Source organism: Strigops habroptila, chromosome 21, assembly GCF_004027225.2.
Source record: "Strigops habroptila isolate Jane chromosome 21, bStrHab1.2.pri, whole genome shotgun sequence".
In the NCBI taxonomy this organism is placed as follows: Eukaryota; Metazoa; Chordata; class Aves; order Psittaciformes; family Psittacidae; genus Strigops; species Strigops habroptila.
Window position 1 is genome coordinate 718,441 of NC_044297.2, and position 26,294 is coordinate 744,734.

Consider the following 26,294-nt stretch of genomic DNA (forward strand, 5'->3'; position numbering starts at 1 on the left):
TCCTCTGGGCATCACTCCTCGTTCCCAACAGGCTTTTGCCTGGGGCTTTGCCCGGTCTCCTTAAATCTCCTTAGCAAAGATTAACATTTTGCACAGCAAAGGAGCTGGGTTTTTATTCACACCCCCCATAGAAATTTGCATTTGAGTTTATGTCAAGCAGATCACGTCACAGCTCAGCAGCGCAGGCAGGGGCTCAGCATGGCTTTATCCCTATGGAAGGAAAAGTTTCCTTGTTGCCTTTCATTGTGGCGCGAGCGGGACCATGTCCCCTCCTTTCCACAGTAAATGCCACTGAGATATAACACTGGGCTGGTTTTGGGAGGGAAAAGTCATTTTATGGAGGGAAAACACCCCAAAAAGCCTCAACTCTGCATCAGCTGCATTTTCCTTTTGGAAATGTTCCTCATTTGGGTGTTTTTCCTCCCAAAAAAATCTCTGCCCTGAGCTTGCTGGGGGTTTTCCCACCTTGCTCTGGGTGGGAAACAAAAGCCCCTCCACAAAATAATCCCAACCCTTTGATTTCTGTCCTCCCACCTTTCCCTCCCTCCCCTTTCTTGCTCACTCCATCCCGCTGCCACTCACCTCTCCTACACGCATCCCGTTTGATTTGGTAACTTCCCGTCATGAGAGCCAAAGGGAAAGGAAAGTGCTTTATATTCTCTATAATCTGCTCCTTAAGCCTTGGGAGTTTAACAAGCCTGAGTGGATAAAGGAGGAAGTTTGGGGGGTTGTGGTTTTTTTGTACTCTGCACTGAAGGTTTGGTTGAGCCGGGAAGAAATGGGAGAAAAGATGGAAATGATTCCAGGTAGGTGATTTCCATGGCTCTTCGGTGTCCACAATGGGGGAGCTGGAGAGGAGGAAAAGCTCCTGGGTTTATTTGGCTTTGTTTTTCTTTTGCAAAAGCAACTTGGGAGCCAGCATGGGGTTGGGTTGAGCATTCACTTGGGGCACCAAGCTCCAAAGCTCACCCCAAATACAAGGTGGGGATACATGGGACTGTATAGAGCTTCCAGCGCTCCCCAGCAGTGGGAGAGCAGAAATATGACTATTTGGAAGGAGAAAAGTCTCCCAGAGCTGGGGATTTCTGGAACGGGAATGGAGCATCTAATCCCATGGGATGTGCAGCCCAGTCTTCTCTATTTCTGTGGGGAAGGGACCATTCTAAGCCATGAAACGCCAGGAAAAGGCTGTTGTGTGTTCAGAGGGACCACAACAGCTGATGGCTCATATGCCAGAGCCTTAAATAAGGCTTAATCCCACTGCCCAGCTGGATTGCAAACCCCAAGAGGCACCAGGTTTCCCCGTCCCCTCTTTTATCACCTTTTAAATTATACCTAAAACCACAACAGGATTTTTGGTTTGGAAAAGCATCGCTAGGTGAGGTTTTACTGCTGGATCAAAGTTGGGGTGTGAAGGGCTCTGTGAACCTCAGATTAAAGGAGGTATAAATGATTGTGACTGGTCTGTCCTGTCTGATTATCCATGGAAAAGTAGGTTCTTGTATATGTAAACTTATCCCATATTAAGGCCAGGCTGGATGCGGTTCTGGGCAGCCTGGTCTAGTAGAAGATGTCCCTGCTCACTGCAGGGGGTTGGAAAGTTCCTTCCAACTCAAACCATTCTATGATTCTCATCACTGTTAATGCTGAGCTAATGCTGCGTCTGTGGGCTCAATTCTGATCCACTGCATCTGAAATCACCGTGGAGGTTTGATGGGCTAAAGCAGGAATTGCAGCTGTGGGTGTTTTCCCATGGTAAAAGCTGGTTCATGGAGGTACAGATCTGGTCTGGGCACCCGTCGAACTGTGTCTTGCAAGAAATAGGTGCTGAATTTGGGGTGGCTTTGTGGGTTTTAGCTAGTGTCACTGCAACTGAAAGGTGCTCACTGCAGGGGGTTGGAACTGGATGATCTTTAAGGTCCCTTCCAACCCAAACCATTCCATGATTCAATGATTAGTTTTAGTCTTTTGTTCCCCAGAGGTACCAAGCCTTGGATGCTGCTATTCAGTGTGTATTCCCAAGCTGCTTTCCAGGATTAATTCAGGTGCTGAATCAAATTCCCAAGAGGAATAAGCAGCAGGTTGATGCTGCCCCAGGCACGAAAGGGTCCTGCAGGTGAATAAAGCCCATGAATTCTGGCTGCGTGGCCAAACCCTGGGATTGTTGGTTTAGCAACCGGCTCTTTGCTCGGGTCAGTGAGCGGTGGGAAGCTGTAAGGAAGCTCATGTTATGTGTTGAGAGGTGGGTTTATTCCTTAAACAGGGGGACGGTGGGGAAGAAGCTAACAAAACCACCTTAAAAAGCTCTTTATGTGCAAATTTGCCTTTATCTTTTGTGGTTTCCAATAGTTAAAGTGTGTCACAGCCCCAACGCCCCCTAATACAAGTTGCTTGGAGGACCCTCTAGCAGGTTGATGCAGGAGGAGGGACCCGTTCTTAAGCCCCTAAGGTGGGAATTTGGGCAGAGTTGGAAACAGCAGCCACCAAGCCAAGGATTTACAAAGCTCCAACCCTTCACCCTCCCCACCTGCAAAATGACAAATCCCCCTTTTTCAACAATTCCATCCAGAGATCCCATCCAAGACAGTAAATTCCCAGTAAATTTCCAGTAAATTCCCTTATTTCTATCATTTTCCGTGCTCTGGCTCATGTATTTGCTGTGATTTTTGCAGGATATGTCAGGTTTGGGCTGCAGAGCACAGCATGAGGCCAGGGTGGGGGGGTTGCCAGCACCACACCGATTTCATCCCCTCTTACGGGAACAGCACTTTAGGCTTAAAGAGCCTGAAGCCCTCAAGGCATGTAGCTCAGCTCTAAAATTAACAGGAATATTAATAATCATAATAATGAAGCTTATGGAAGTGGAAGGAGGAACTTGACAACAGGGCTTTAGTCCTGGTGGTGGGGTTTAAAGGGCTTAAGCAGTTAAGCAGGCTCAGCCTAGAGCAAGGGACATCCTATTCTTTCACTGTGACTTGGTTCTTGGCTCCTTTGGTGGGGGGAAAAGGCAATATTCCTATTTTTCCCCCTCTCTCATGCGTGGCAATTTAATTACCTATTTTTGGGGGTACTGTATTACCCACCTTTCTTATTCCCAGCTTTGAGAACAGAAGGATCCTGCTAACGAAGACATTTCCAAGCTGGATTAATTCCTGCTGTGTTAGGAGAGGGAGAAGATCCAAGATTTGATTAAATAGACACCATTTCCATGGAGCCTGGCATAGGGCTGAGTTTAACCTCTTGTATGGATAACAGGGCAACTGGAGAGTGGATGAATCCACTTCCAGGTTCATATCCCAGTGTTCTATTCCTCCCTGCAACTGAAATGATGAGGCTTTGTTAGAGAAGCACCTAAAGATGGAGAGGATTAAAGGAAAACCCAGCCTGGCTTTTTCTTCAGGAGGAGAGGGCAAATCCGTCACCCTTCCACGCCCATTGGATGGGTGCATTCCATGGGGAATGCTCCAAAGATGAAAAACCCTTGTGCCGTCAGTCAGAAGTTTTGCCAGGAGGTAACGTGTTGCTGCTCCCCTTCCTTAACATACCACAGGAGGCAACAAGTGGTGGGTTATTTGCAGCAAGAAGCTGGATTTTTCCTGTGGAAATGGTAAATTTGTATTATTCCCCTCAAAAGAGACATGTTCCCCTTGGGAATCCAGTGGGAAAACGTGTGCTGAGCACTCGTGTATCCCAGTACACAGTGCTGGAGACCATAAGGATTTGATTGCTGATGGCAGACAGCTCTAACCTGGCAAAATCAAGCTCTGTGGTGGGGAGAAAATGTGGGATACCCCATGGAAACAGGGCACATAATGGTCCTGGAAAGGGAATTTGACTATATTGTATATAGGGCTGGCCACATTCCTTAATTCCCAGCCCAGACCTGTGGATTCTTCTACACAGCCTTGCTCATCCTTTCTGCCAGCATCCTGTATCTCTTTGGACAAAGATTTTGGGAGAGGATTACTTAGAGTTTCCTCAGTCCTCAATGTCTCTCACCTTAAACATTTTCTTCAAAACCTCCTTTTTCTACCCCAGGATGCTAACTAGACCCGCAGATCCCTCTTTACCCACCCTGGGGCTTTCCGTATGGGAATGGTGCAGGATCATCTCGCCTCCGGTCGATGGTAAAACCTCTTTTCCCCATCCCTGGCAGTGTCTCCAGCTGCCGAGCGCCTCCGCTACATCCTGGGGGAAGACGATGAGCCTCCCAACCCCACGCTCTTCACGGAGATGGACACACTGCAGCACGATGGCGAGGAGATGGAGTGGAAAGAGTCGGCCAGGTGAGATGGGGGAAGATGCTTTGGGTTGGAAATGTGTTGGGGAAAGATCTCCTAAAGATCCCTGGGTGGAAGAAGGGTCTGGGAATGAACATCGTTCTTAAAGAGGTTGAAAAAGCTATGCCCGGATTAGGAGAATGCATAAAACCAGGTGTTTTGGGGGCTTAGCATGGCAGAAGAGGAGGAGGATCCAACCACATCTCCCAGGTTGGATCAACCCCAGAGCTGGGGCTTTTCCCATTCCCAGTTGTAGCATGAGAGCAAAGCCCTGCAAAAAGGGCTGGGAGGGTATAAAAATGAGGATAAGATGCTGAAAAACTGGAGAATTAGAGCAAAGAGCTGGGAAATGGGAAGAGGGGATATAAGGAACATTTTCCCAGGTCTTTTTTCCCCCACCACTTGGCCAGGTCAGGATTTCAACTTCTCCTCCTTCTCAAGCAGTAATAATAAAACCCTACCTACATCTTTAATAGAAGTAGCAGAGTAGTTGCAAGTGGTGTTCATTTAATGGAATTAGGACCTTATCCAAGGGGAGAATGTCAAATCCAAGCGGGATTTTCTCTTCCTAGCCTCAGCAGTATAAGGGCTGGTAGGGCTGAGCGGTTTTGGGGAGATTTGGGATGGGTGTCAGGGATGCTGATGGTATCCCCAGCCCTTTCTAAGCACAGGTGGGATTTCCAGGTGTGGAAGTTCACCTGAGGAATGAGCAGAGAGCAGGATCAGGCCCTGTGGGTGCTCATCCTATCTCTTGGGCTGGTTATTTGCATCCTTTGGGTGTTGGAACTAGATGATCTTAAGGTCCTTTCCAACCCAAACCAGTCTATGATTCTATGATCATGAAACATGTGGAAAGCTCTTAAGCATCCTCCTCCTTGCATTGGGGTTTTCACGAAGGAGGGATTGAGATGGAGGTTTCCAAATTCCCAGTGGGAGGGTGGAGGTTTCTCAAGTCCTGGATTTCCACTCTCCAGTGAGGAATGGTTCAGCCTCTTTAGCCACAGGAGAGCAGCTTCTTGCTGGGCTAAATCCACAATAAATGGGAATAAATGGAAATCAAGAAGCTGAGCACAGCAGGGAGATGGAGTTTCGCTTTGGAGAAAGGATCATGGGATGCTGATCCCGAGGCAAAGGTGTTGCTGGAAACATGCTTCAAGTCCCACACCCTGACACAAGCACCCACCCCGTCTGCTCACCACTGGCACTGGGGCCAAATGTTATACTTTTGGGTGTGCTGAGGTTTTGTCGCCAGCACAGACTATTCCTGACACTCCCAGATAATCATTTGGGGCTGTTTTAGTAGGGACACCGGGGATTTTCTCTTTGCTGCAGCATTTTAATACACCTCCCTGCAAGCTGATACAATGCTGGGCTCTCCCCATCCTTCCTCTTCAGCTTTCATGAGCCATCAGCTATTCCCAAACCCCTTCTCCTTCTACATCCTTTCCACCTGTGGCAGCCGGAGCCCAAATTCCACTTGTACCAGTTAAAAGTTGTAAGGTTAAGCCCTGTGAAGGCTAATCCATGGAGCCTGCAAACCTCCTGTAAAGGAAAAGCAGCTTTATTCCCCAAAATGATGTCTTGCTCTGAAGTCTTTGATTTGTAAAGTTAAGGAATATAGGTGGAAGGGCTGAATTCCAAGGGCTTGCAAACCCTCTTGTCTCTCACCATGGGATTGAAGTCTGAGCATTGCTAAAGAATTACAAAGCCATTTGCATTGCCCTGCATGCACAGGTGGTCCGTGTGGATGCAGATCCTGGCTAAGGCAAGCTCAGCTCCATGGGAAAACCTCCCACATCTCACAGGAGCAATTTGAGGAGGGTTGAGTTCAGTGGTGGAGCTGAGAGTTTTTACTCCACTCTGCAACCATGCAAGCAGCATTTTGTCTAAAGATGTTACTTGAGTTCTGCATTCCCATCCTGAATAACAAGCAAAACCTTTGGCAGGATGGATTAATCCAGGTTTGCAAAGCTGCACACGGGGAACTCCACAGGAAAAGGAATTCTCTTATTCTCTTCTCATACACCATCCCTGCTCTGTGCCCAACCTCTCATTTCAGGTGGATAAAGTTTGAAGAAAAGGTGGAGGAAGGCGGGGAGAGGTGGAGCAAGCCCCACGTGTCCACGTTGTCCTTGCACAGCCTGTTTGAGCTGCGGACGTGTCTACAGACAGGAACAGTGCTCCTGGACTTAGATGGCTACTCTTTGCCCCAAATCATAGGTAGGAGCCAGCAGGTATTGATGGTTTCAGATGGCCTTTTCCCCATGTCCTAAAGTGCTGGGAACAGATTTAAATGCATGTACTTGCATGGGATTGAGCAATGACAGGTGTTGAGAGCCATCAACTTGGTTCAATCAGTGTTGTCTTGAGCTTTCTAGAAGGGTTTGCAGTGTGGTAACCCATGTACCACCCTTGTTTGGGTGCTTGCAGATGATGTCATTGAGAAGCAGATCGAGGATGGTCTGCTCAAGCCAGAGCTGCGGGAGAAGATAAGCTATGTGCTCCTCAGGAAGCACCGTCACCAAACCAAGAAGCCAATCCACCGGTCCTTGGCTGACATTGGAAAGTCCGTCTCCTCCAACACAAGTGAGTCCCTGGGGTCCAACCTTGGTGGCATCTTTGAGTCTTTAGTGAGCAAGCCTGGGGGAAAAAAGATCTCAGAAGAAAGAACTGGGGAAACCCAACAATTCTGGGCACCCAGCTATTTACTGCATAGAGAAAGACCCCAAGTCCAGAGGCAGCCACAAGGGTAAGGGGGCTGGAGTACCTCCCATAAAAAGACAGGCTGAAAACACTGGGGCTGGAGAAGAGAAGCTGCGTGGAGACCTCAGAGCAGCTTCCAGTATCTGAAGGGTCTACAAGGATGCTGGAGAGGGACCTTCATCAGGGACTGTAGCGACAGGACAAGGGGTGATGGGTTTAAACTGAAACAGGGGAAGTTTAGGTTAAATATGAGGCAGAAGTTCTTCCCTGTGAGGGTGATGAGGTGCTGGCACAGGGTGGCCAGAGAAGCTGTGGCTGCTCATCCCTGGCAGTGTTCAAGGTCAGGTTGGACGGAGCCTTCGGCAACATGGTCTAGTCTGTGGTGTCTCTGCCCATGGCAGGGGGTTGGAACTGGATGATCTTAAGGATCTTTTTAACCCAAATCATTCCATGATTCTGTGAAAGCTCTGTCACCAGCGGCTTTAAGGGTAGGGGTAGTCAGAACCCAAGGAGATGTCTGCTGAGATGGACAAGGGTGTTGTATGAGGGACAATGGCATTGGCGGTCACTTGGCCAAGAGGTTTTCTGGCACAGCAGCCTACAGAAAAATCCCGTCTGGTCTGGGGTTGAACTTGCCTATTTTTGAGCCATTATAAAAGGGGATTTGTTTGTTTTCAGGCTAGATTATTTACTTAGGTTTAAACTGAGGTCATCTGGTGGAGCCCGGGATTTGCCGGGCTTCAGCTGCTCCCTGGGTAGACAGAAGCAGCGGCACCCACCAAGTGCACATGGAAGAGGCCATCAAGAAGCAATATTCCCAACCTATGGGCTTCCCCAGGTTTCAAAGCAGCCATCATCCATGTTGGAGGACTAGATATTTGAGCTAATATTTGCCCCCAAGCCTTCAAAACTGAGCATGGCTTGGAAATGTTGTGGTTAGTCCCTGTAGATAGGAAAAATAGGGACATCTTCAGTATTTCTAGTTCGTTGCTGGAATGATGCATCACTTGGATTTTGCAAATAGGGCCACCAAGGAAAGGATGGTCATGGGCAGAAGCAGAAGGCTCCCTCACATTTCTTGTGCCAGTGGCCACTCTGTGATATACAAATAAATACCACTGGTACATTGAATCAGGGTCATGCCCAGTGGGAATTTCATCATTATTTTTAGTGGGTGAGGATGGACAAGTTTCAAATGTAGGGGTTTTTTTTGAGAATTATTAGATTAAAAAGCCAAATAAAGTGTTGGGTCATCCTGAATAACAGGAAATGTACTTCTGAACCCATTTATAGCCTCAAAAAAGTATTGATAAGGTGTGGGGTGGTGTAGACTCTTTGCACAGAGTCTCTGCAGTGGGAAGACTTGGGTGAGGGCAGTTTGCTCTTTGCTAATGAGATAGGGCAAAGGGGAATGGCTTTAACCTGCCAGAGGGGAGATTGAGATGAGCTCTGAGGCAGAAGCTCTTCCCTGTGAGGGTGCTGAGGCGCTGGCACAGGGTGCCCAGAGAAGCTGTGGCTGCCCCATCCCTGGCAGTGTTCAAGGCCAGGTTGGACACAGGGGCTTGGAGCAACCTGCTCTAGTGGAAGGTGTCCCTGCCCATGGCAGGGGGTTGGAACTGGATGATCTTTAAGGTCCCTCCAACACAAACCAGTCTGGGTGAGATAAAAGTGCAAATGAGAGTAAGAGGGAAAAGCAAATTGTTGAGGTATGAGCACTGGAAGGGTCCCATCTGTGCTGAGCAGCTGATTTCCAGCCTGGCCTCTTACCTTTAGCATCACCCAATGGTTCTCTATGGGATCTGCATCTCCTCTAACAGCTTCTTTCCTCCAGCCCGCAGCCCTGTCCGGAGCCCGGCCGCTGGCGCTGCCTTCCACCGCTCCACCGAGGACCTGCGGATGCGGCAGAGCGCGAGCTACGGCCGCCTGCGTAAGCCCGGGAGGGTGCTGGGGAGGTGGGAACATGCCTACAAGAAGCAGGGAAATCAAAATCAAGTTGCAATTCCATGGGGATCCCACCCCAGCCCTCAGTGAGATGTAGCTTGTGTAGCCACAGGTTGGCTGATATCAGTCAAACTCATACTCTTGGGTTTTCATCTTACTGCACCAAGTTTGCAAGCCCAGCTCTAATAAATAGTGTGGGGTTTAGTCACACTGAAGTCCTCCCACCATGTTTTCACCTTGCATGTGGGGCAGGAATTGGGCTGTGCATCACGGGGTGGTTTTTCTCACCTTTGAAGTCAGGCTGAGAACATGTTCAGCCTGGAGAAGAGAAGCTGCGTGGAGACCTCAGAGCAACTTCCAGTGTCTGAAGAGGGCTACAAGGATGCTGGAGAGGGACTCTTCATCGGGGACTGGAGTGATAGGACAAGGGCTGATGGGTTCAAACTTAAACAGGGGAGGTTCAGGTTAGACATAAGGAAGAAGTTGTTCCCTGTGAGGGTGCTGAGGCGCTGGCACAGGGTGCCCAGAGAAGCTGTGGCTGCCCCATCCCTGGCAGTGTTCAAGGCCAGGTTGGACACAGGGGCTTGGAGCAACCTGCTCCAGTGGAAGGTGTCCCTACTCATGGCAGGGAGTTGGAACTGGATGAGCTTTAAGGTCCCTTCCAAAACAAACCATTCCATGATTCTCTCTCTCATCTCCATCAGGTCACGCGCAGAGTAGGAGCATGAATGACATCTCGGACACACCAAGCACGGACCAGGTAATCACTTCAAAAACATTCATGCAATGGTGTGAGGAGCATCTCGGACATGGAAGGGACTCTGTGGGTGTGAAGGTCCATGTGAGCCTTGTGCAGCTTCACTCAGTCGATAACCACATAAATTCCTAATTAGGGAAATGAATCCATGTATTGATTGCAGCTGACTCATGGGGAAGCTGTCCCAGAAATAATACCTGTGCTTGTGAGTTGAACACAGTTCGGGACATGTGAGGATGCTGATGTAGCTTGAGAGCCTCAGGGTGGAGAAAACATTCCTTAAAAACTTTAGGTAAGGAAGGAAAGGTGCCTGGAAGAGTACTGGGATCCTACAAAAGCCTTTGCTTGACAGTTGGAGGGGATAAATCCCATCCAAGCACTTGGGACTGCAAACATAAATAGAGCTCTTGAGACAACGATCTGTAAGTAGAGGCAGGTTCCATTTTTCCCTCCATTTTCACCATTTCATGTGATGGATGTGAACTTCATCCATTAGGAACTTTTCCCCCCTGGTTTGCTTTAAACTGGAGAGCTCGGAAGGAGCTCAGGCTACTCGGGCAGTTTGTGGGCAGGTCTCTGCATGGTAATGGATGGACCCGTAGGGTTTGTGTCGTTCTTTTTGCTGAATGACCCATCCCCATCGAGGCATTTTAGCTGGGCACTGTTGATGCATTATATGGGCTTTGCTTTGTTTCTGTTTGTGCGGGATTTCAGCATAAACCTAAAGGAAAGCCAAACACAATGCAGATTTGTAGGAGAGAGTGCAGGATAAAGTTGGATGGGGCTTGAGCGATCTGATCTAGTGGAAGGTGTCCCTGCCCATGGCAGGAGGTTGGAACTGGATTAGCTTTAAGGTCCCTTCCAACCCAAACCAGGCTGGGATTCTATGATAACAGCTTGCTTTTCCCCAGGGATGCCCTTGCTGGGTTTTCTGGGGATGCAATGTAGGGAGAAGCAAAGGATGGAAATTCATGTGTTGCTGGGAGCCACAGGACAGGGATGCCGGGATATCAGGAAGGCAGAAGGTTTCCAGGGCACCTCCCAAAATCAAACCTCTTCTAAACCAACCCAACTGTCCCGAACAAACCCCAAATCTCAGCCTCCAGCAGCAGGGCGTGGAGGGTTAATCCCAAAATATGCAAAGCATTTAGGTTTAATCACCCTATTAGACCCACTACAAAGGGACTTTTTAAGTGTTACATGAAGCTTAGTGGTCACTGTTAACTCCTGCTCTTGCTTATTCCAAGCAGCATTGGAGGAGTTGCTGTATTATTATGATTTTTTTCCATTTGGATTTAAAAGATTAGAAAGGGGAGTGCTTGCTGCCCAGCTCACATGCCTCCCCTCATGCTGGCATATAGATTATAATAACACCCTGCCTGGGTTGGTATTGAACCCTTTTAAACTAATAATGAAAGAGCTGCAGGGGAGAAGAGACCCGGGGAATAAATCCATGCGGGAGGTTTCCTACTTCCATCATTTAGTCCTGCTCGGAGGATGAGATTGAGGAGGAAAGAGCTACAAAAGCATCTCCTGTGCACAGCACCCAGTGGTTGGGGCTGCACGCTGCAGACAGACTTGTAGAAATGCAGGGATCCATATCTTTTGGCTCAGATTTTCTGTAGCCAATTCCATGGGGTTTTCCTTGTGTAGCACCTCCTGCAAACCACCCCGTTGCACATCCTATCAGGGAGCCCCCAGCGTGTGGTTTCAAGTTAATCCTTGGGGTTAGTGGTGCTTTGGAGTAATGAAGAAATTCAACTTGATGAATCCTTGCTGGCTTATTCTTGGATATGGCTCTTAAATCCCATCTCTGGTAGTCCTGGGACTATCAGAGATGAAGAAGTTGGAGCCTCTGGCTTCAGCTTTTGCATTTGCAGTGTGGAAAAGAGGGGGGAAAAAGCCAGATTTTGGCAACCACTCCCATCCCCAACCTCATCTTTCCCACAGCTGAAGAACAAGTTCATGAAGAAGATCCCCAAGGATGCGGAGGCGTCCAACGTGCTGGTGGGAGAAGTGGAGTTCCTGGAGAAGCCCTTTGTGGCTTTTGTGCGGCTCCTCCAGGCGACGATGCTGGGAGGGGTGACAGAGGTGCCCGTCCCCACCAGGTAAGCACAATTCCTTTGGGTCCAAAGTGGTCTCATGACACAGATGCTGATGGTCCGAGGTTACCAACATGGTGCCTTTCCCTCCCCAGGTTCCTTTTTATTCTCCTTGGTCCTGCGGGAAAAGCCAAATCCTACAACGAGATCGGCAGAGCCATTGCAACTCTCATGGTGGATGATGTGAGTAGATGCATCACCCGGCCCTCACCAGGAACTCTCTTGCTCAGAGCTGAGAAGAAAAAGCAATTTTCATCCTATCACCTCACCAAATGAGCTTTAATATCCCATAATGACATGGGACACGTGTGCTGGACGCCATTCCCAGGCTGACACCTCTCCTTTCTTGACCCCCAGCTCTTCAGCGACGTTGCCTACAAAGCCCGGGATAGAGAAGATCTGATTGCCGGCATTGATGAGTTTCTGGATGAAGTCATTGTCCTGCCACCCGGCGAGTGGGACCCCAACATTCGGATCGAGCCACCCAAAAAAGTGACCTCGGCTGAGAAGAGGTGGGTGGGAGATGTGGGGCTGGAGCCAACCCTGCGGCCATCCCCATCTCTCCTGGTTTGGAGATCCTGGAGCACAGCAGCTTGCTTTGCCTTCATCCCTAGAAATAATTCCTGCAGATGTTCCAGAAATGCTGTTTTTTCAGCACTTTTTTTCCCCCAGAGCAGCTCAGAGCTGTTTCCACCCTTGGGCTCGGAAAATCCAGATCTTGATCTTTTCCACATTCACCCCAAACCCCAGGCTCTAATGCAAGTGGAGAACTACACCATGGCCTTGCTCATGGGCCCTGCATCAAGACTGGGTTGGTAGGGCAGGTGCCATGGCCAATGCTGGTGGCTCTCTCCCCCAGGAAATCAGTTTTCTCACTGAATGAAGTGGGGCAGATGAATGGCACAGCCGGCGGGGCAGGCGCCGGGGCCAGTGGAGGAGGCAGCGACGATGGGGAGATGCCTGAAGTTCATGAAATCGGGGAAGAACTTGCATGGACCGGCAGGTGAGCAACCACCCCACCACCCAAAAACCCATCAGTGTCTTCTCCTGGCTCACCCTGTGGTCTCAGGGGCATGGAAGGGGTGAAAACCTTTTGAGCACAGGCTTTTGTGCAGGACTATTTTGGCAGAAGTCAAATGCATGTGGTCCTTCATGGTTTGTCCCCAGGTTTTGTGGTGGCCTCTATTTGGATATCAAGAGGAAGCTGCCCTGGTTCCCAAGCGACTTCTATGAAGGCTTTCATATCCAGTCCATCTCTGCCATCTTGTTCATCTACCTGGGCTGCATCACCAACGCCATCACGTTCGGGGGCTTGCTTGGGGATGCTACGGACAACTACCAGGTAGAGTCCAAGGAGAGGGGGTCACTTCGGCTTGGGGACAGTGGAATGGGATGGGATGGGTTTTACTCTCCTTGTGCCATGCCAAGCTTTAATGCTGGAGATAGAAATTCATTGCCAAGTGGGACTGGCAGTCCTGAAATACCTACAGGATGGGAAAAACCCATCTCAATGGCAATGCCAGGAGCAGTTGGACATGGTCCCAACCATCCTATACAGGTCCAAGCAGAGGTCCTTAATTCCCACCTCCATCTGTGGGGGAGGTAAGGTGGCACAGCATCACCACAATGCTGGGTTTGATCCATCCCCAGGGTGTCATGGAAAGCTTCCTCGGCACAGCGATGGCAGGCTCCATGTTCTGCCTCTTTGCTGGGCAGCCGCTCATCATCCTCAGCAGCACTGGCCCCATCCTCATCTTCGAGAAGCTGCTCTTTGACTTCAGCAAGTAGGTGCTGGGAGATGCCAAGGGGAATTGGGACTTGTCCGTACTGGATTTGGGCTGTTCTCCAGCCCACATCGTGCTCTCACAGTGTTGCTCTTCCCTTGTCCCCACTTCCAGAGGCAATGGCATTGACTACATGGAGTTTCGCCTCTGGATCGGCCTCCACTCTGCCCTCCAGTGCCTTATCCTGGTGGCCACCGATGCCAGCTTCATTATAAAGTACATCACCCGCTTCACAGAGGAAGGCTTCTCCACCCTCATCAGCTTCATCTTCATCTACGATGCCATCAAGAAGATGATTGGAGCCTTTAAGTACTACCCCATCAATTCGGACTTCAAGCCAGACTACGTGACCATGTACAAGTGCGAGTGCATTGCTCCCGACCCAGGTGAGTACACATCTGTTTTTTGGGGAAAGATGAAGGGGTTGTGGGGTCCTGCTGTGAGTAAATCCCACTGGATCATTGGCTGAGGACATGGAAGGAGGCAGCTACCTGGTCAGCATGGGGTAGAAAGACCTCGTTCCCTCCTCTGAGGGTGATTTGGGGCAAGATGGAAGTGGAGCCTTGTGGCCTGTGGATGGATGCATCGATGCTTGTCAGGACACAGCAAATGGTGCTGGAGAGCCAGGGCCTCGGCCTGGAGCAGCCAGACCTAGATGGATAAAAAGGAAATATGGGGAAAAAAAGGACATTTTAGATCATTCCAGCCCGCTGCCAGTGGAAATTTCTCCAGAAAATACACTGGAGGGATTTTGTCCTCTCCAGTGCCTGCGACACTCCGGGATGTCCCACTCGGGTGCGGAAACCTCCTTGGACTGGTTTTTCTTCCCTTTCTTACTCCTTTTCATAAAGGAGAGGCCATCGAGCTCGGAGCAGATGGTCTTTTGATGGCTCCCCTGGTTTTGCTCTTGGATAAATGCACTGGATGATCCCCCATCCGAATTGTGCAGCTCAGATGCTCCTGTGGAAAGGAGCTGAATCTTTGCTTTGGTCTAATGACAGCAACCACCTGCTAAAAGCTAAGTTTATCTACAAAGTCTAAATGCTGGCAATTTTGGGGAGTATCAGCTGTGGACAAAGGATGCAGAGAGGTGTGATGGTGAAGTTGTCACTAGCAATAAAAGCATCCGAGGCCTGCCATGCAACGCGTTCCCAATACATCCATCACTGCAAGAAGAGATCTTACCCTCTGGGATGGAAATAACAGTTATTTGGTTTAATGTTGTATTTCTCCTTGATTTCTGTTCATCAACCACTCGCTGAGCGACCTGATCCCATTGGGTTTGGAAAGCCCTGCACACAAGTAGAGAAAACACAACCTTTCCCAAACCAAAACCCTCCCAAATCTGACCTGCAGGAAAGCGAAGCCTGATGCCTGATTCCCAGGGGACCAAAATATCCCAAACAGGACCATGACCACCTCCATCCATCCAGATGGATGAAGACAAAGCCTTTAGCCTCCAGTGAGGTATCCCCCTTTTCCAAGCCCCATCCCAAGCAAATCCCAGGCTGCCAGGAGGCATTTGCACCCCAAAACATGAAATCTCTTTGCAGCCCGGCCCAATTCCTTGCCCTTGCTGCCCTGGGCACTCACAACAGTGATATCCACATTGGATTTTCCATTCCTTTAGCTCTTGAAATATGATATTTATTCCCCAAAAAAATCCTTTTTTTTAATCTTCTTTTTTAATTAGTTCTGATTTTTGATTATTATAACTGATTTGTCCCATATTTGTCTCTGCTGCACACATCAATTTGGGCTGATATCAATCTCAAGTGAGTATAGCCTTCTAAATATTAAAACTCTCTTAATCTCTGATATTCTTCCCCCGTGGGGGGGTTTTGCTGTTCTATTTTTCCCCCATCTATTTGGCTTTTCTCTCTGCTCTGCTAAAAGGGTTTCTGTAGAGCTTTGGGGCCCTCTCTTAACATGCCACCAGTGGGATGCTAGCCTTTAAGTTGTAGAAATCACAAATAAGGCTGGTTTCTGGAAAAGGAAAAGGTTATGGAGGAATATGAATATTAGTATTATTAATAATAATAGTAGTAATGATAATAGTAATAATGATAATGCTGTTTCCTGAAGCCTGGTTTTGGCAGCCCCAGGTCTCTGTGTCTAACTCAACAATCGCTTCTCCTTCATTAATGCTCGACGCCAGGGATGGAGGCAGCAGGTTGGGGCAGCTGAAATTCCCACATGGCACAGGAAGAGGATGGAGCAGAGGGAAGAGGGTGGGGCGGAATGGTCGTGGACCCCGCTTAGGGGCACCCCTAAAGAATGTGGGTGCTCCTGAAGCCGCGGAGCTGCATCACCCGAAGAGCTGAGGAGCCGCTTTTTGCACTGGAAGCGAAGGTGCCGTGGGGTAGAAATGATGGAATTTTTTGCAGTGAGACACCAAAACACCCCTAAAATATTATAAACCCCCCCCCAAAAAAACCCAAAATAACAAATTTTAAAAGCAAATTAGGCATAATTGTGTGCTGCCTCCCAAAACCAAGGCTGCTTTTCCAGTTGACTCAAGTGGTTTTAAGATGCGGGTGTTGGGATGCTGTTGGCTTCCTTGGGAAGCTCCTAGAAGTTCAAGGAGCTGGGAAGCTCCTAAAACTACCTCCACCCACCCTGGCACTTGCCAGCCCTGGAGGGAGAAGCTGCTGAAGGACAATCTGTGTTCTCCACCAGTGCATGGGATTAATCAGGGAGAAGTGGCTGTGGGGTTAGAAACAGGGGGTTTTCTCCCCACATCCTGGCCTGCCCTCGGGATGCTGATCCCTGTGTGGCTCTCCGAGGATGTGCTCGACCCCACATTTGCTTTGGCTCCGGCTGGGCTCAGATGGGCCTCTCCGGGTGAAGCCCGACTGCTTTGAATGCCATAACCTCGATATTAGCCGAAAACCTCAATAACAAACTCCTTTCCCGCAGCCAATGCGACCTTGTTCAATGCTTCAGCTCCAGTGGCACCAAACACCACTAATGTTTCTCTGGTGAGTTTGCTCATCCTGATGGGAAATCTGGGACAAGGGAGGGCAAATCCAAGGGACTTGTGCACCCGGGGAGTGATGCATGCTGGCTCAGAGTGAGGGAAATGCAGGATTTGCATTGATTTGGGTTCGTGGCTGAGCTTGGCAGCTCCAAATCCCCACTTTTTTCACCCAAATTACTAGCAGCTCCAGGATTTTCCTGTGGGTTTGGGGTTCCCAGTGGCAGGAAACTGGGAATACCTCTTTCCTTTGACTTAAACCGCTAATTTTGCTCTTTTTGGCTGGGAAATCCCCTTTTCCCTGCACACTGCATTCCCTCAAATACTAATTTTACTGTTTGGGGGGTTTTCTCCCCAGTACAATGCTATTAACCTCACAGCTCTGGACTGGACTCAGCTCAGTAAGAAGGAATGTCTCAAATATGGCGGCAGCTTAGTGGGAAAATCCTGTAAATTTGTGCCCGACCTGGCCCTGATGTCCTTCATCCTCTTCTTCGGGACCTACTCCATGACCTTGACCCTGAAGAAATTCAAGTTCAGCCGCTATTTCCCCACCAAGGTAAGGGAAGTGCCAAGTTTTACCACCTTCTTTTCCAAAAGGGAGGAAAAATGGGAGCCGTTCTTCTTGCTGGATACAAAGAGCTCCAGGAAAAGAAATCCCTACTTCCAGGAGATGTTGGTAGTGATTAGAAGAATCCTCCCTGATTTGGGATCCTTTTGGCTGCTGATTTGGCTCTTGCATGCTAAATAACCCATCACCAAAGGGGAAAAACATCTCCATTTTGTGGGCGATACCCAGGTTATCCATGAGTGAGCAGAGCTGGAAAGCCCCGGGGAAGGATGCTGAAGTGAAACTCCATCCCATTAATAACCCTCTCCATCCCATTACTTACCCTTTCCACCCCCATTTCCCTGTCTTGCCTCCAGGTCAGGGCTTTCATTGCTGATTTTTCCAATGTCTTCTCCATCCTGATCTTCTGCGCAGTGGATGCCTGTTTTGGACTGGACACCCCTAAGCTCCACATCCCCAGTATCATCAAGGTTCGGCTGCTCCTCACCTCTCCATCCACACTCTCTTTCCAGCTTCTCAATAGTTTGGGGAATAAAATGTGGCTCCTGTATTATCCAGGCACCTTTTTAGAAGCTACTTTGTCTTTTCTGAGGGAATATTCTAATTCTGTGACTTCTTTTCCTTCTGTTTTTCTTTTTCTCCCCTTTTCTCTTTCATTCTTGGCAGCTGCGTAAACTTATTAGTGATTTCTCTATCTTTATGTCCATACTAATGTTTGTGGGGCTGGATGTGCTTTTTGGACTCAACACCCCAAAGCTCCAAGTGCCTACTGATTTTAAGGTAAACTAAAGCAATAAACCTCCTTTATAGTAGAACATTGCCCAAAATATCTCTTCCCCCATCCTCGGTATTACTGTGGATGATGTGGGAAGTCCCCATGAGCATCCAGGCAAAGTTTGGGGTTGAGGCATGTGGATGCTGGGGGTGGTTTGGGTACCGATGTGTGGTGGTGGGATTCTGGGATGGATACAGGATCAGAGAATCAACCAGGTTGGGAAAGAGCTTTAAGATCATCAAGTCCAACCGTTCCCCAGCACTGCCAAGGCCACCACTAACCCATGGCACTGAGGGCCTCGTCTGCATGGTTTGGGAACACTTCCAGGGATGGTGACTCCAGCACTGCCCTGGGCACCCTGTTCCAATGCCTGAGCACCCTCTGGGGAAGGAATTGTTCCTCATCTCCATCTAAACCTCCCCTGGTGCAGCTTGAGGCCGTTTTCTCTTGTCCTGTCACTTGTTCCTTGGGAGAAGAGACCAACCACCAGGATAGTGCAATGCTTGGAGGCAATGGGGTTCAGGGTGACGTGGCGCTTCCCAAAATGTCAGCGCTGGGATTTTCTCCCTCTCTGACCCATTCCGGGCTTAGCTGTGGTGTCCAACCTCCTTCTCGTCCCCCCCCAGCCCACCCGTGTGGACCGAGGGTGGTTCGTGTTTCCCTTTGGGAAGAACCCGTGGTGGGTTTACCTGGCGAGTGCCCTGCCCGCCCTCCTCGTCACCATCCTCATCTTCATGGACCAGCAGATCACAGCCGTCATCGTCAACAGGAAGGAGCACAAGCTGCGGGTGAGCCGGGACTTGTCCCATGCTGGGGGACGCAGCATCACTTTGGGTACCACCTGCATCCCTGCAGGCACCCGCTTTTGGGTGCTGCTGCAAGGCACGGGGTGGGGAGGGGCTGTGGTTCGCCCTGGCTGTGCAAAGCGGGAGCTCTCCCTTTCCTTTCAAGCTGTATTTTTGGGGTGACAAAGCCTCCAGGGTGTTCAATTCACCCGATGCTGTAGGTAGTGTGGGGGGATATGGGGTTTGCTGCAGCAGAGCAGGGTGCAGCAGGAGGATGCAGGGTGCACTGCATGGGAGGCAGGGTGCAGCATGGCAACGTGGGGTGCATCAGAGAGGTGCAGTATGTATGGGAGCAATGTGGGGTGCTGCATGGTCCACCATGGCGATGTGGTGGGGTGCATCAGTACAAAGTGGATTGCATGAGGGTGATGCAGGGTGGTTTAGGATGGTGCGGGGTGATGAAGGGTGCACCATGGCAATGTGGGGTTCATGAGGGGGATGCAGGGTGCTTCAGGATGACTTGAGGTGTTGTGGGGTGTGCTGTGGCAATTTGGGGTGCATCAGGGTGATGCAGTGTGTATGAGAGCAAAGTGGACTGCTTCAGGGTGATGCAGGGTGCACCATGGCAATGCGGGATGCATGAGGATAATGCAGGGTGCACTATGGTGACATGGGGTGCATCAGGATGATGTGGGGAGGTGCAGGGTGCATTGTGGCAATGTGAGGTGCTTCAGGGTGATGCAGTGTGTGTGAGAGAAATGCAGGGTGCTTCAGGGGGATGCGGGATGCACCGCGGTGCTTCAGGGTGCACCATGGCAATGTGGGATGCATCAGTGCAAAGTGAGGTGCATGAGGGTGATGCAGGGTGGTTTAGGATGATGTAGGGTGATGCAGGGTGCTCTGCAGTGATACAGGATGCTTCAGGGTGATGTGGGGTGCACCATGGTGTTGTAGGGTGAACTATGGCAATATGGGTGTACCGGGGTGGTGCAGGGTGCAGTGAGGTGATGCAGGGTGCACCATATCAATGTGATGTGCTTCAAGATGATACAGGGTGGTTCAAGGTGATACAGGGTGCACCATAGCAACGTGGGCTGCTTCAAGGTGATGCAGGGTGCACCATAGCACTGTGGGGTGCTTCAAGGTGATACAGGGCTCACCATAGCACTGTGGGATGCATCAGGGCAATGCAGGGTGCACCATAGCACTGTGGGGTGTTTCAAGGCAATGCAAGGTGCACCATAGCAATATGGGGTGCTTCAAGGTGATACAGGGTGCACCATAGCACTGTGGGATGCATCAGGGCAATGCAGGGTGCACCATAGCACTGTGGGGTGTTTCAAGGCAATGCAAGGTGCACTATAGTGATGAAGGATGCTTCAGGGGGTGCATCACCGGGGAACCCCCACCTTGCTGGTCTCCGGGGTGAACACAGGAACAGCTTCCCAAGCCGTGTTGCCCCCCCTGCCCCTCCCGGGTGCTGTGTTGCAGAAAGCTGCGGGCTACCACCTGGACCTGTTCTGGGTGGGCATCCTCATGGCCGTGTGCTCCTTCATGGGGCTGCCCTGGTACGTGGCGGCCACCGTCATCTCCATCGCCCACATCGACAGCCTGAAGATGGAGACGGAGACCAGCGCCCCGGGGGAGCAGCCCCAGTTCCTGGGTGTCAGGTGAGGAAGGCTCGGCCACGCTCTTCCTTGGGATGAGGAATCCCCATTGAGCAGCGGGGCGGCACGGCCTCATCCTGCTCTTCTCACCATTCCAGGGAGCAGAGAGTGACGGGCATCATCGTCTTTGTACTGACAGGGATTTCTGTCTTCCTGGCCCCTATCCTGAAGGTAAAACATTCCCGTTCCCACATCCCTGCTCCCTCCATGTAGATGGGGGAAGAAAAAGCTGGATTCCTCACCTCTCTCCCCCAGCCATAGTCCCCAGCATCCGTTCCCATATCTGGGAATGAGCTGCCACCTTCCCTGGGGTAAGCACTATGTTTCTCCCATGTCCCCAGTACATCCCCATGCCGGTGCTGTACGGAGTCTTCCTCTACATGGGCGTCGCGTCGCTGAACGGCATCCAGGTGAGTGCTCCTCCTCCTCCTCTTCCTCTTTAATGTCCATGAAGGGGCAAAAAGAAGGAATCTTGACCCCGAATTTTGCACTCCAATATTTGGATGCAAAATCTGCATCCAACATTCCCAGCCATGTGGGACAGCAGATATGCAAAACCCTCCAAGAAACATAAAAAAACCCCAAATTCCCCTTTTTGGGGGGCTAAAAGTGGGTTTCTCTGGGCAATGTGGGAGCCTGGGGAATAGGGCTGAGGGCTAATGCTGGCCTTCATCCCACCGCAGTTTTGGGACCGCTGCAAGCTCTTCCTCATGCCAGCCAAGCACCAACCCGACTACGTGTTCCTCCGGCACGTGCCGTTGCGTCGCATCCACCTCTTCACACTGGTGCAGATCATCTGCCTGGCTGTCCTCTGGATCCTCAAATCCACCGTGGCTGCCATCATCTTCCCCGTCATGGTAAGACCAACCCCAAGGCTGCTGCTGCAACCTCATTTAGAACCATAGAATCCCAGACTGGTTTGTGTTGGAAGGGACCTCAAAGCTCATCCAGCTCCAACCCCCTGCCACAGGCAGGGACACCTTCCACTAGAGCAGGTTGCTCCAAGCCCCTGTGTCCAACCTGGCCTTGAACACTGCCAGGGATGGGGCAGCCACAGCTTCTCTGGGCACCCTGTGCCAGCGCCTCAGCACCCTCACAGGGAAGAACTTTTTCCTTACATCTAACCTGAACTTCCCCTGTTTAAGTTTGAACCCATCACCCCTTGTCCTATTGCTCCAGTCCCTGATGAAGGTCCCTCTCCAGCATCCTTGTAGCCCCCTTCAGACCCTGGAAGCTGCTCTGAGGTCTCCACGCAGCTTCTCTTCTCCAGGCTGCACAGCCCCAATGTTCTCAGCCTGGCTCCATACGGGAGCTGCTCCAGCCCCTGCTCATCCTCGTGGCCTCCTCTGGCTTCGCTCCAACAGCTCCATGTCCTTATGTTGGGGACACCAGCCCTGCACACGGTGCTGCAGGGGGGGTCTCCCCAGAGCGCAGCAGAGGGGCAGGATCCCCTCCCTGAGCTGCTGCTCACGCTCTGGGGGTGCAGCCCAGCACACGGGGGGGTTCTGGGCTCAAGCACACACTGAAGCCAGGCCATGGGGAGCTTCTCACTGACCAGCACCCCCAAGTCCTTCTCCTCAGGATGCTCTGAATCACTTCTCCGCTCAACCTGTAGCTTGTATTTACAAGATTCTTTTGAGATCTAAGAACATTTTGGCTCGGTCCCGTGGTGTTGCCCAGGTCTGGGGATGAAAGATGCTCTTGCAGATCCTGCTCTTGTGTCTCTCCCCTCGTAGATTTTAGCCCTGATCCTGGTGAGGCGGCTGCTGGATTTTGTCTTCTCTCAACATGACCTCGCCTGGATTGACAACATCATCCCCGAGAAGGAGAAGAAGAAAGAGGACGACAAGAAAAAGAAGAAAAAAGGCAACAAAGGAGACAGCAGCAGCGATGAGGAGGTGGGTGAGGGGCTCCCATGGATGGGGAGGACATCCTGGACCAGCCATGGAGGGAAAGGTCCCACCAAAACCTTCAGTTTGTTGAGTCTGGGATGAAGATGTTTGATTCATGGAGGTGTTTCACTGTATTTATAAGACAGGCTGATTGAGGGGCTTTAAGTGGTGCTTAGGGGATGGCCAGAGGCTTTAGGGAATGCTCCAACTGCCCTGGAAGCTGGAAAATCATGGCAAATAATAAAATCATTAGGAAGAAGAGCCCAAATCCCACGGCTGAGGGAACAGCACCCATCGTATGGTGGCAAAGCATCATTAAGCTGTGTAAACCCCTCCTGCAGACCCCTCCCCAGGCAGAAGAGCTGAGAGTGTGTTTGGGAAGAGGAAGGCAAAGCCTCCTCCTCCTCATGCACCCACCCCTGGAGGTTCTGGGTCCCTTTGGGTGCTCCCGGTGGTCTCAGAGCTCACCCAGGCACTGCCTTCACCTCATTTCCCCACTTTCTTCCCCAGTTCCCACCTCCCTCAGTCATTATGATCCCTATGGAGCCCCTGCCAGCGCAGCCCCGAAACGGGGGTCCCCATTGCCTCAGCCGTAAGTAAAGAGCTCAGGAGCCCTTCCCGCATTCCCTATCGCTTCCTAACCCCCCGCACTGGGATCCGATGGCACTAACACTGCTGAGAGACGCAGCCTGGATCCATCCCGTTGGAGCAGGGAGGAGGGTTTGCTCTGTTCAAAGCACGGTTGAGAGGATGCAGCAAGTTCAGTGCTGCTACTAACTTGTATTCCGGTGGCCAGGAAGCCAGGATTCTCCTGGATCTTCCCCATGAGCCAATGCTGATCTATTGTTTTATCATAGATATATATTTGGGAAGGGTTTGAGCCCCCAAAATCAGGGATGTAGGGCTTGCGGTGGCATTACTCCAGCTGTGAAAGAGCAGATGTGTTCCGTTTGGTTCAACTGTCAGCCTCAAACATCTGACATGAGCTGGTGCAAAGCCAGCCACGACCAAAAGCAATGCAGGCTAAAGCTGGGTGACTCGGTTCCAGCTCAGCACCGGGATGCATCATGGTGCCAGTAAGTCTGAAGGCAATGATTCATGTCTCTGTCCTCAAGCTGCTGCTTGCTGGGGCTAGTCGGGTCTTTCTCTTTTCGTAATCACCCCCAAATCAGCATTTCCCAGGAGCTTTTCTCCTCTCCCACCGCCTGGAGGATGCGGGACCCAGTGGCACTTGGAGGGAGGGTGATGAATGGGTTTTTGGGGGGCTCCTTCCTCAGCTGGGAAGTGTTTCACCTCCATGTCCCCCCAGGAAAGAGGTCCTCCACCTGGAGCTTTGCGTTCTGATTCCTCCCCGAATGGTTCAGACCTGGATCGCAGGTAAGTGGCACCAAACAGGGTCCCTCAACCTGCTCACCCATCCCAGGGGACCAGCACCCGCCGTGGGGAACAGTTTTGGAGGCACTGGATGGTTCTCCTGGCAGACTGATTCCATGATTTTCACAACATCCCTCTGGTTTTGGGGTGCTTTTGTTTGCTGGCCCCAGCTATCGGGTTGTTGGGATCGGCGCTGAGTGGGATGGAGCATCCCAAGCCTGCCGCCAGAGGGTTTAGAGCACTAAAAATGCCACTTGGGCAACAGCCATAGGGATTTTTAGGATTGAAACGTTCATCTGAATCCTGAAATCTTGGGATTATTCTCCACTTGAGCTGCATATGCTGCAGATTGTATGTATTAACAGCAAAATACCATATCTTTATGAAGTTTTACTGGTGTTAGCATCATCCTGAGCCCTTTGCTGAGGGTGCTGGGGTAGTTCTGGGATGGGAATACTCATTCCTGGATGCTCACTTCCCCATCTCCTCCTCAGCATTACACTTCACCTGAAGATTTCATGCCCATCATCTCCTGCCTTTAACTACTCCCGAAGCCCCATCTGCGCCGTGCCCCAGGTGAAGATAGAGATGGAGTCAGACTATGAGGACACTGACACTGAGAAACAACCTCGGGACATGGGCAGTGAGACCACGCTATAACCCCACGCTGCACTCCCTCTGCCATTTATATATGTATATAGATACGTCTATATTCATATATATATATATGTAAAGCAAATTGAGCCTATTTTTCTACGTGAGAAGGAGGAGACTGGTGGCCCCAGGGGGTCCGTTGCTCTGGTAGCTTTTAGTGTCATGGGTTAAATGTGGTGTGGAATTTCCTCTCTTTCTTCTGGGCAAAGGCATCCCTACTGGTGGTGAAATGGGGCTGAATAGGTGGAATCAGAGATTTTTGGCCTCTACTCGCCCCAGGGCTGGAAAAGCTGATGATGGCCAGGGCTGTGGGAGCATCCAGGATGTATGTGTGGCTGATGGGGAAGGGGTGATGGTTTTGAGGTGGGGTTTTGGGGTGGGGAGGAGGTTTGCATGGCTTGAGAAGGAAGAAGGAGCGTGCATCCCTGCTCCCCAATCCTGAAATCACAACGCAGCTCTTGGGGAGTCTTGTTCCATGAAGGGGATGGTGTATCAAGCTTTGTGTGGGCAGGAGGCCACCGGTCCAGGCCATGGCAATGGGAACCCCTTCCTGTGGCACAGCATTCCCAGTGTAGCAGGGATGCGGGAAGGACCCAGCAGTGCCCACGTCGAGGTGGATGTGGATGAGGAGGCCTGACAGGGTCAGAAAGCAGCTGTGGCCTGGTAAGGAAAGGAGGAAAAGCAGCTTGGGTTTAAGGTTGTTGCTGCTTGAAGGCAGCACCACTGGGGCTACAGCGGGAAAGCAGGGCAGGGAATGGGGCTTTGGTTTCCACAGGGAATCCGGAATGGTTTCTGCTGGAAAGTGGGAATGGTGGCTGCAGTGAAGCTGTTTGGTCACCCATGCCCACATCCTCACTGCAGCAATCCCTGTCCCTGGGGTTGGTATTGGTTCTATCTCTTCCTCCAACGATCAGGATCAAGACATGTCCAAGCTGTTATCCCACTGATGACACATCCCTCCTCCCCATGCTTTCAGGGCACATCCAGCAGCTCCCTGGTTGGTCTCCATTGGCATTTTGGCTCCACAAAGGGCTCTTCCCACCTACCGCTGCCTTTGGGTCCTCCAGGAAAGGAAGGGAAGGAGTAGGTCAGGAGCTGGCACAGGCACTGAGCTCAGGTTGGCACTGCCCAAATCTCACCCCCTTTATCCAGCAGCATCAGGGTGGTGATGAGGCTCTTAAAGGGGTTTTTTCCTTCCATGGGCTAAGCCAGAACCACTGGTCTGAGGAACCCCCTCAAATCCATTTCCTCTACTCTTGGAATCTTTATTTTTCCTCTATTTCAAACCTCAGAGAGCCCCAACGCTTCCTCTGAGCAGAAACAGCCTCCCTGCTATTTATACCAGTCATACGGGGGGGCTGGGACCCCAGTTAAATATTTCAACTGGTCTGAACCTTGGGCAGATCCTGGTTCTCTGTGAATAGCTGAGTCCAGCAAAGACTTGAAGGCAATTTCCTATTTATAGCCATTTTTGTTCTGGTTCAGGTGCACCTCCTGGCGAGATGTGGCAAGATAAATAACTCAGTATTACTCCTGGCACTACTTAAAGCAAGAGCCACGTAGCTCTGACGTTAAAGAACTATTTCAACTTGAGCACATCGTGTCTCTTGTGTAGCATTTTTGTACTCCTGTGTGGTAGCTGAAGCGTGGTACAGGTAGAATTAAGATCTTAATCAACCAGGTTAATTTGCTTTATCCAGTCCATCAGTTCAACTACAAAATACCCCCAGAAAGGCTTTGTGGACTCTGGTAGATGGTTCCTAGAGCACAGCTGAAGCCACTCCAGCATCCAGCTTGACTGAATTGGTCCATTTTACATGGTTCACACATGGTTTAATACTTTTTGTATATGAAAAAGTGGAGCATTTCAGACTTACCCCATTGTTGCTGTACCACTGTAGTCATTTTGTATTTGTCGGTGATACAACCCAATAAACCTCGTTTCAATGAGTCTCTCTGTGTGTTTCTGGCGCAGAGCCCTTGAACCTCACTTTCCCTTCCCCATATTCAGTGTTTTTCTCAGCACTTTTCG

The 26,294-nt window shown here is 50.6% G+C and overlaps 1 protein-coding gene across 4 annotated transcripts; it reads left to right on the top strand.

Moving 5' to 3' along the window:
* Positions 1–615: 615 nt before the first annotated feature.
* On the top strand, positions 616–26,212 carry SLC4A5 (solute carrier family 4 member 5). 4 transcript variants are annotated; one of them, XM_030510168.2, is made up of 25 exons: positions 616–806; positions 4,157–4,286; positions 6,340–6,500; positions 6,711–6,866; positions 8,815–8,910; positions 9,629–9,684; positions 11,632–11,789; positions 11,879–11,966; positions 12,141–12,295; positions 12,643–12,786; positions 12,951–13,125; positions 13,434–13,567; positions 13,682–13,953; positions 16,487–16,548; positions 16,903–17,103; positions 17,472–17,585; positions 18,517–18,678; positions 20,059–20,345; positions 20,441–20,513; positions 20,684–20,752; positions 21,026–21,199; positions 22,079–22,240; positions 22,745–22,826; positions 23,544–23,611; positions 24,103–26,212. In XM_030510168.2, the coding sequence occupies exons 1-24, from the start codon at positions 779–781 to the stop codon at positions 23,576–23,578; spliced, it is 3,174 nt and encodes a 1,057-aa protein (XP_030366028.1). In that variant the 5' UTR covers positions 616–778; the 3' UTR covers positions 23,579–23,611; positions 24,103–26,212. The 4 variants fall into 4 exon arrangements, with proteins under 4 accessions (XP_030366028.1, XP_030366029.1, XP_030366026.1 ...); XM_030510169.2 differs by having other exon boundaries at positions 20,167–20,345; XM_030510166.1 differs by lacking the exon at positions 22,745–22,826 and having other exon boundaries at positions 24,103–24,608.
* Positions 26,213–26,294: the final 82 nt, after the last annotated feature.

Bases quoted from the DNA above. Each gene is read 5' to 3' on its own strand.
- SLC4A5 (XM_030510166.1), top strand. From the start codon at position 779: ATGGGAGAAAAGATGGAAATGATTCCAG. The intron at 18,679-20,058 runs GTGAGCCGGGAC...AGGATGCTTCAG, and splicing joins GGAAGGAGCACAAGCTGCGG to GGGGTGCATCACCGGGGAAC. The intron at 23,612-24,102 runs GTAAGTGGCACC...TCTCCTCCTCAG, and splicing joins GGTTCAGACCTGGATCGCAG to CATTACACTTCACCTGAAGA.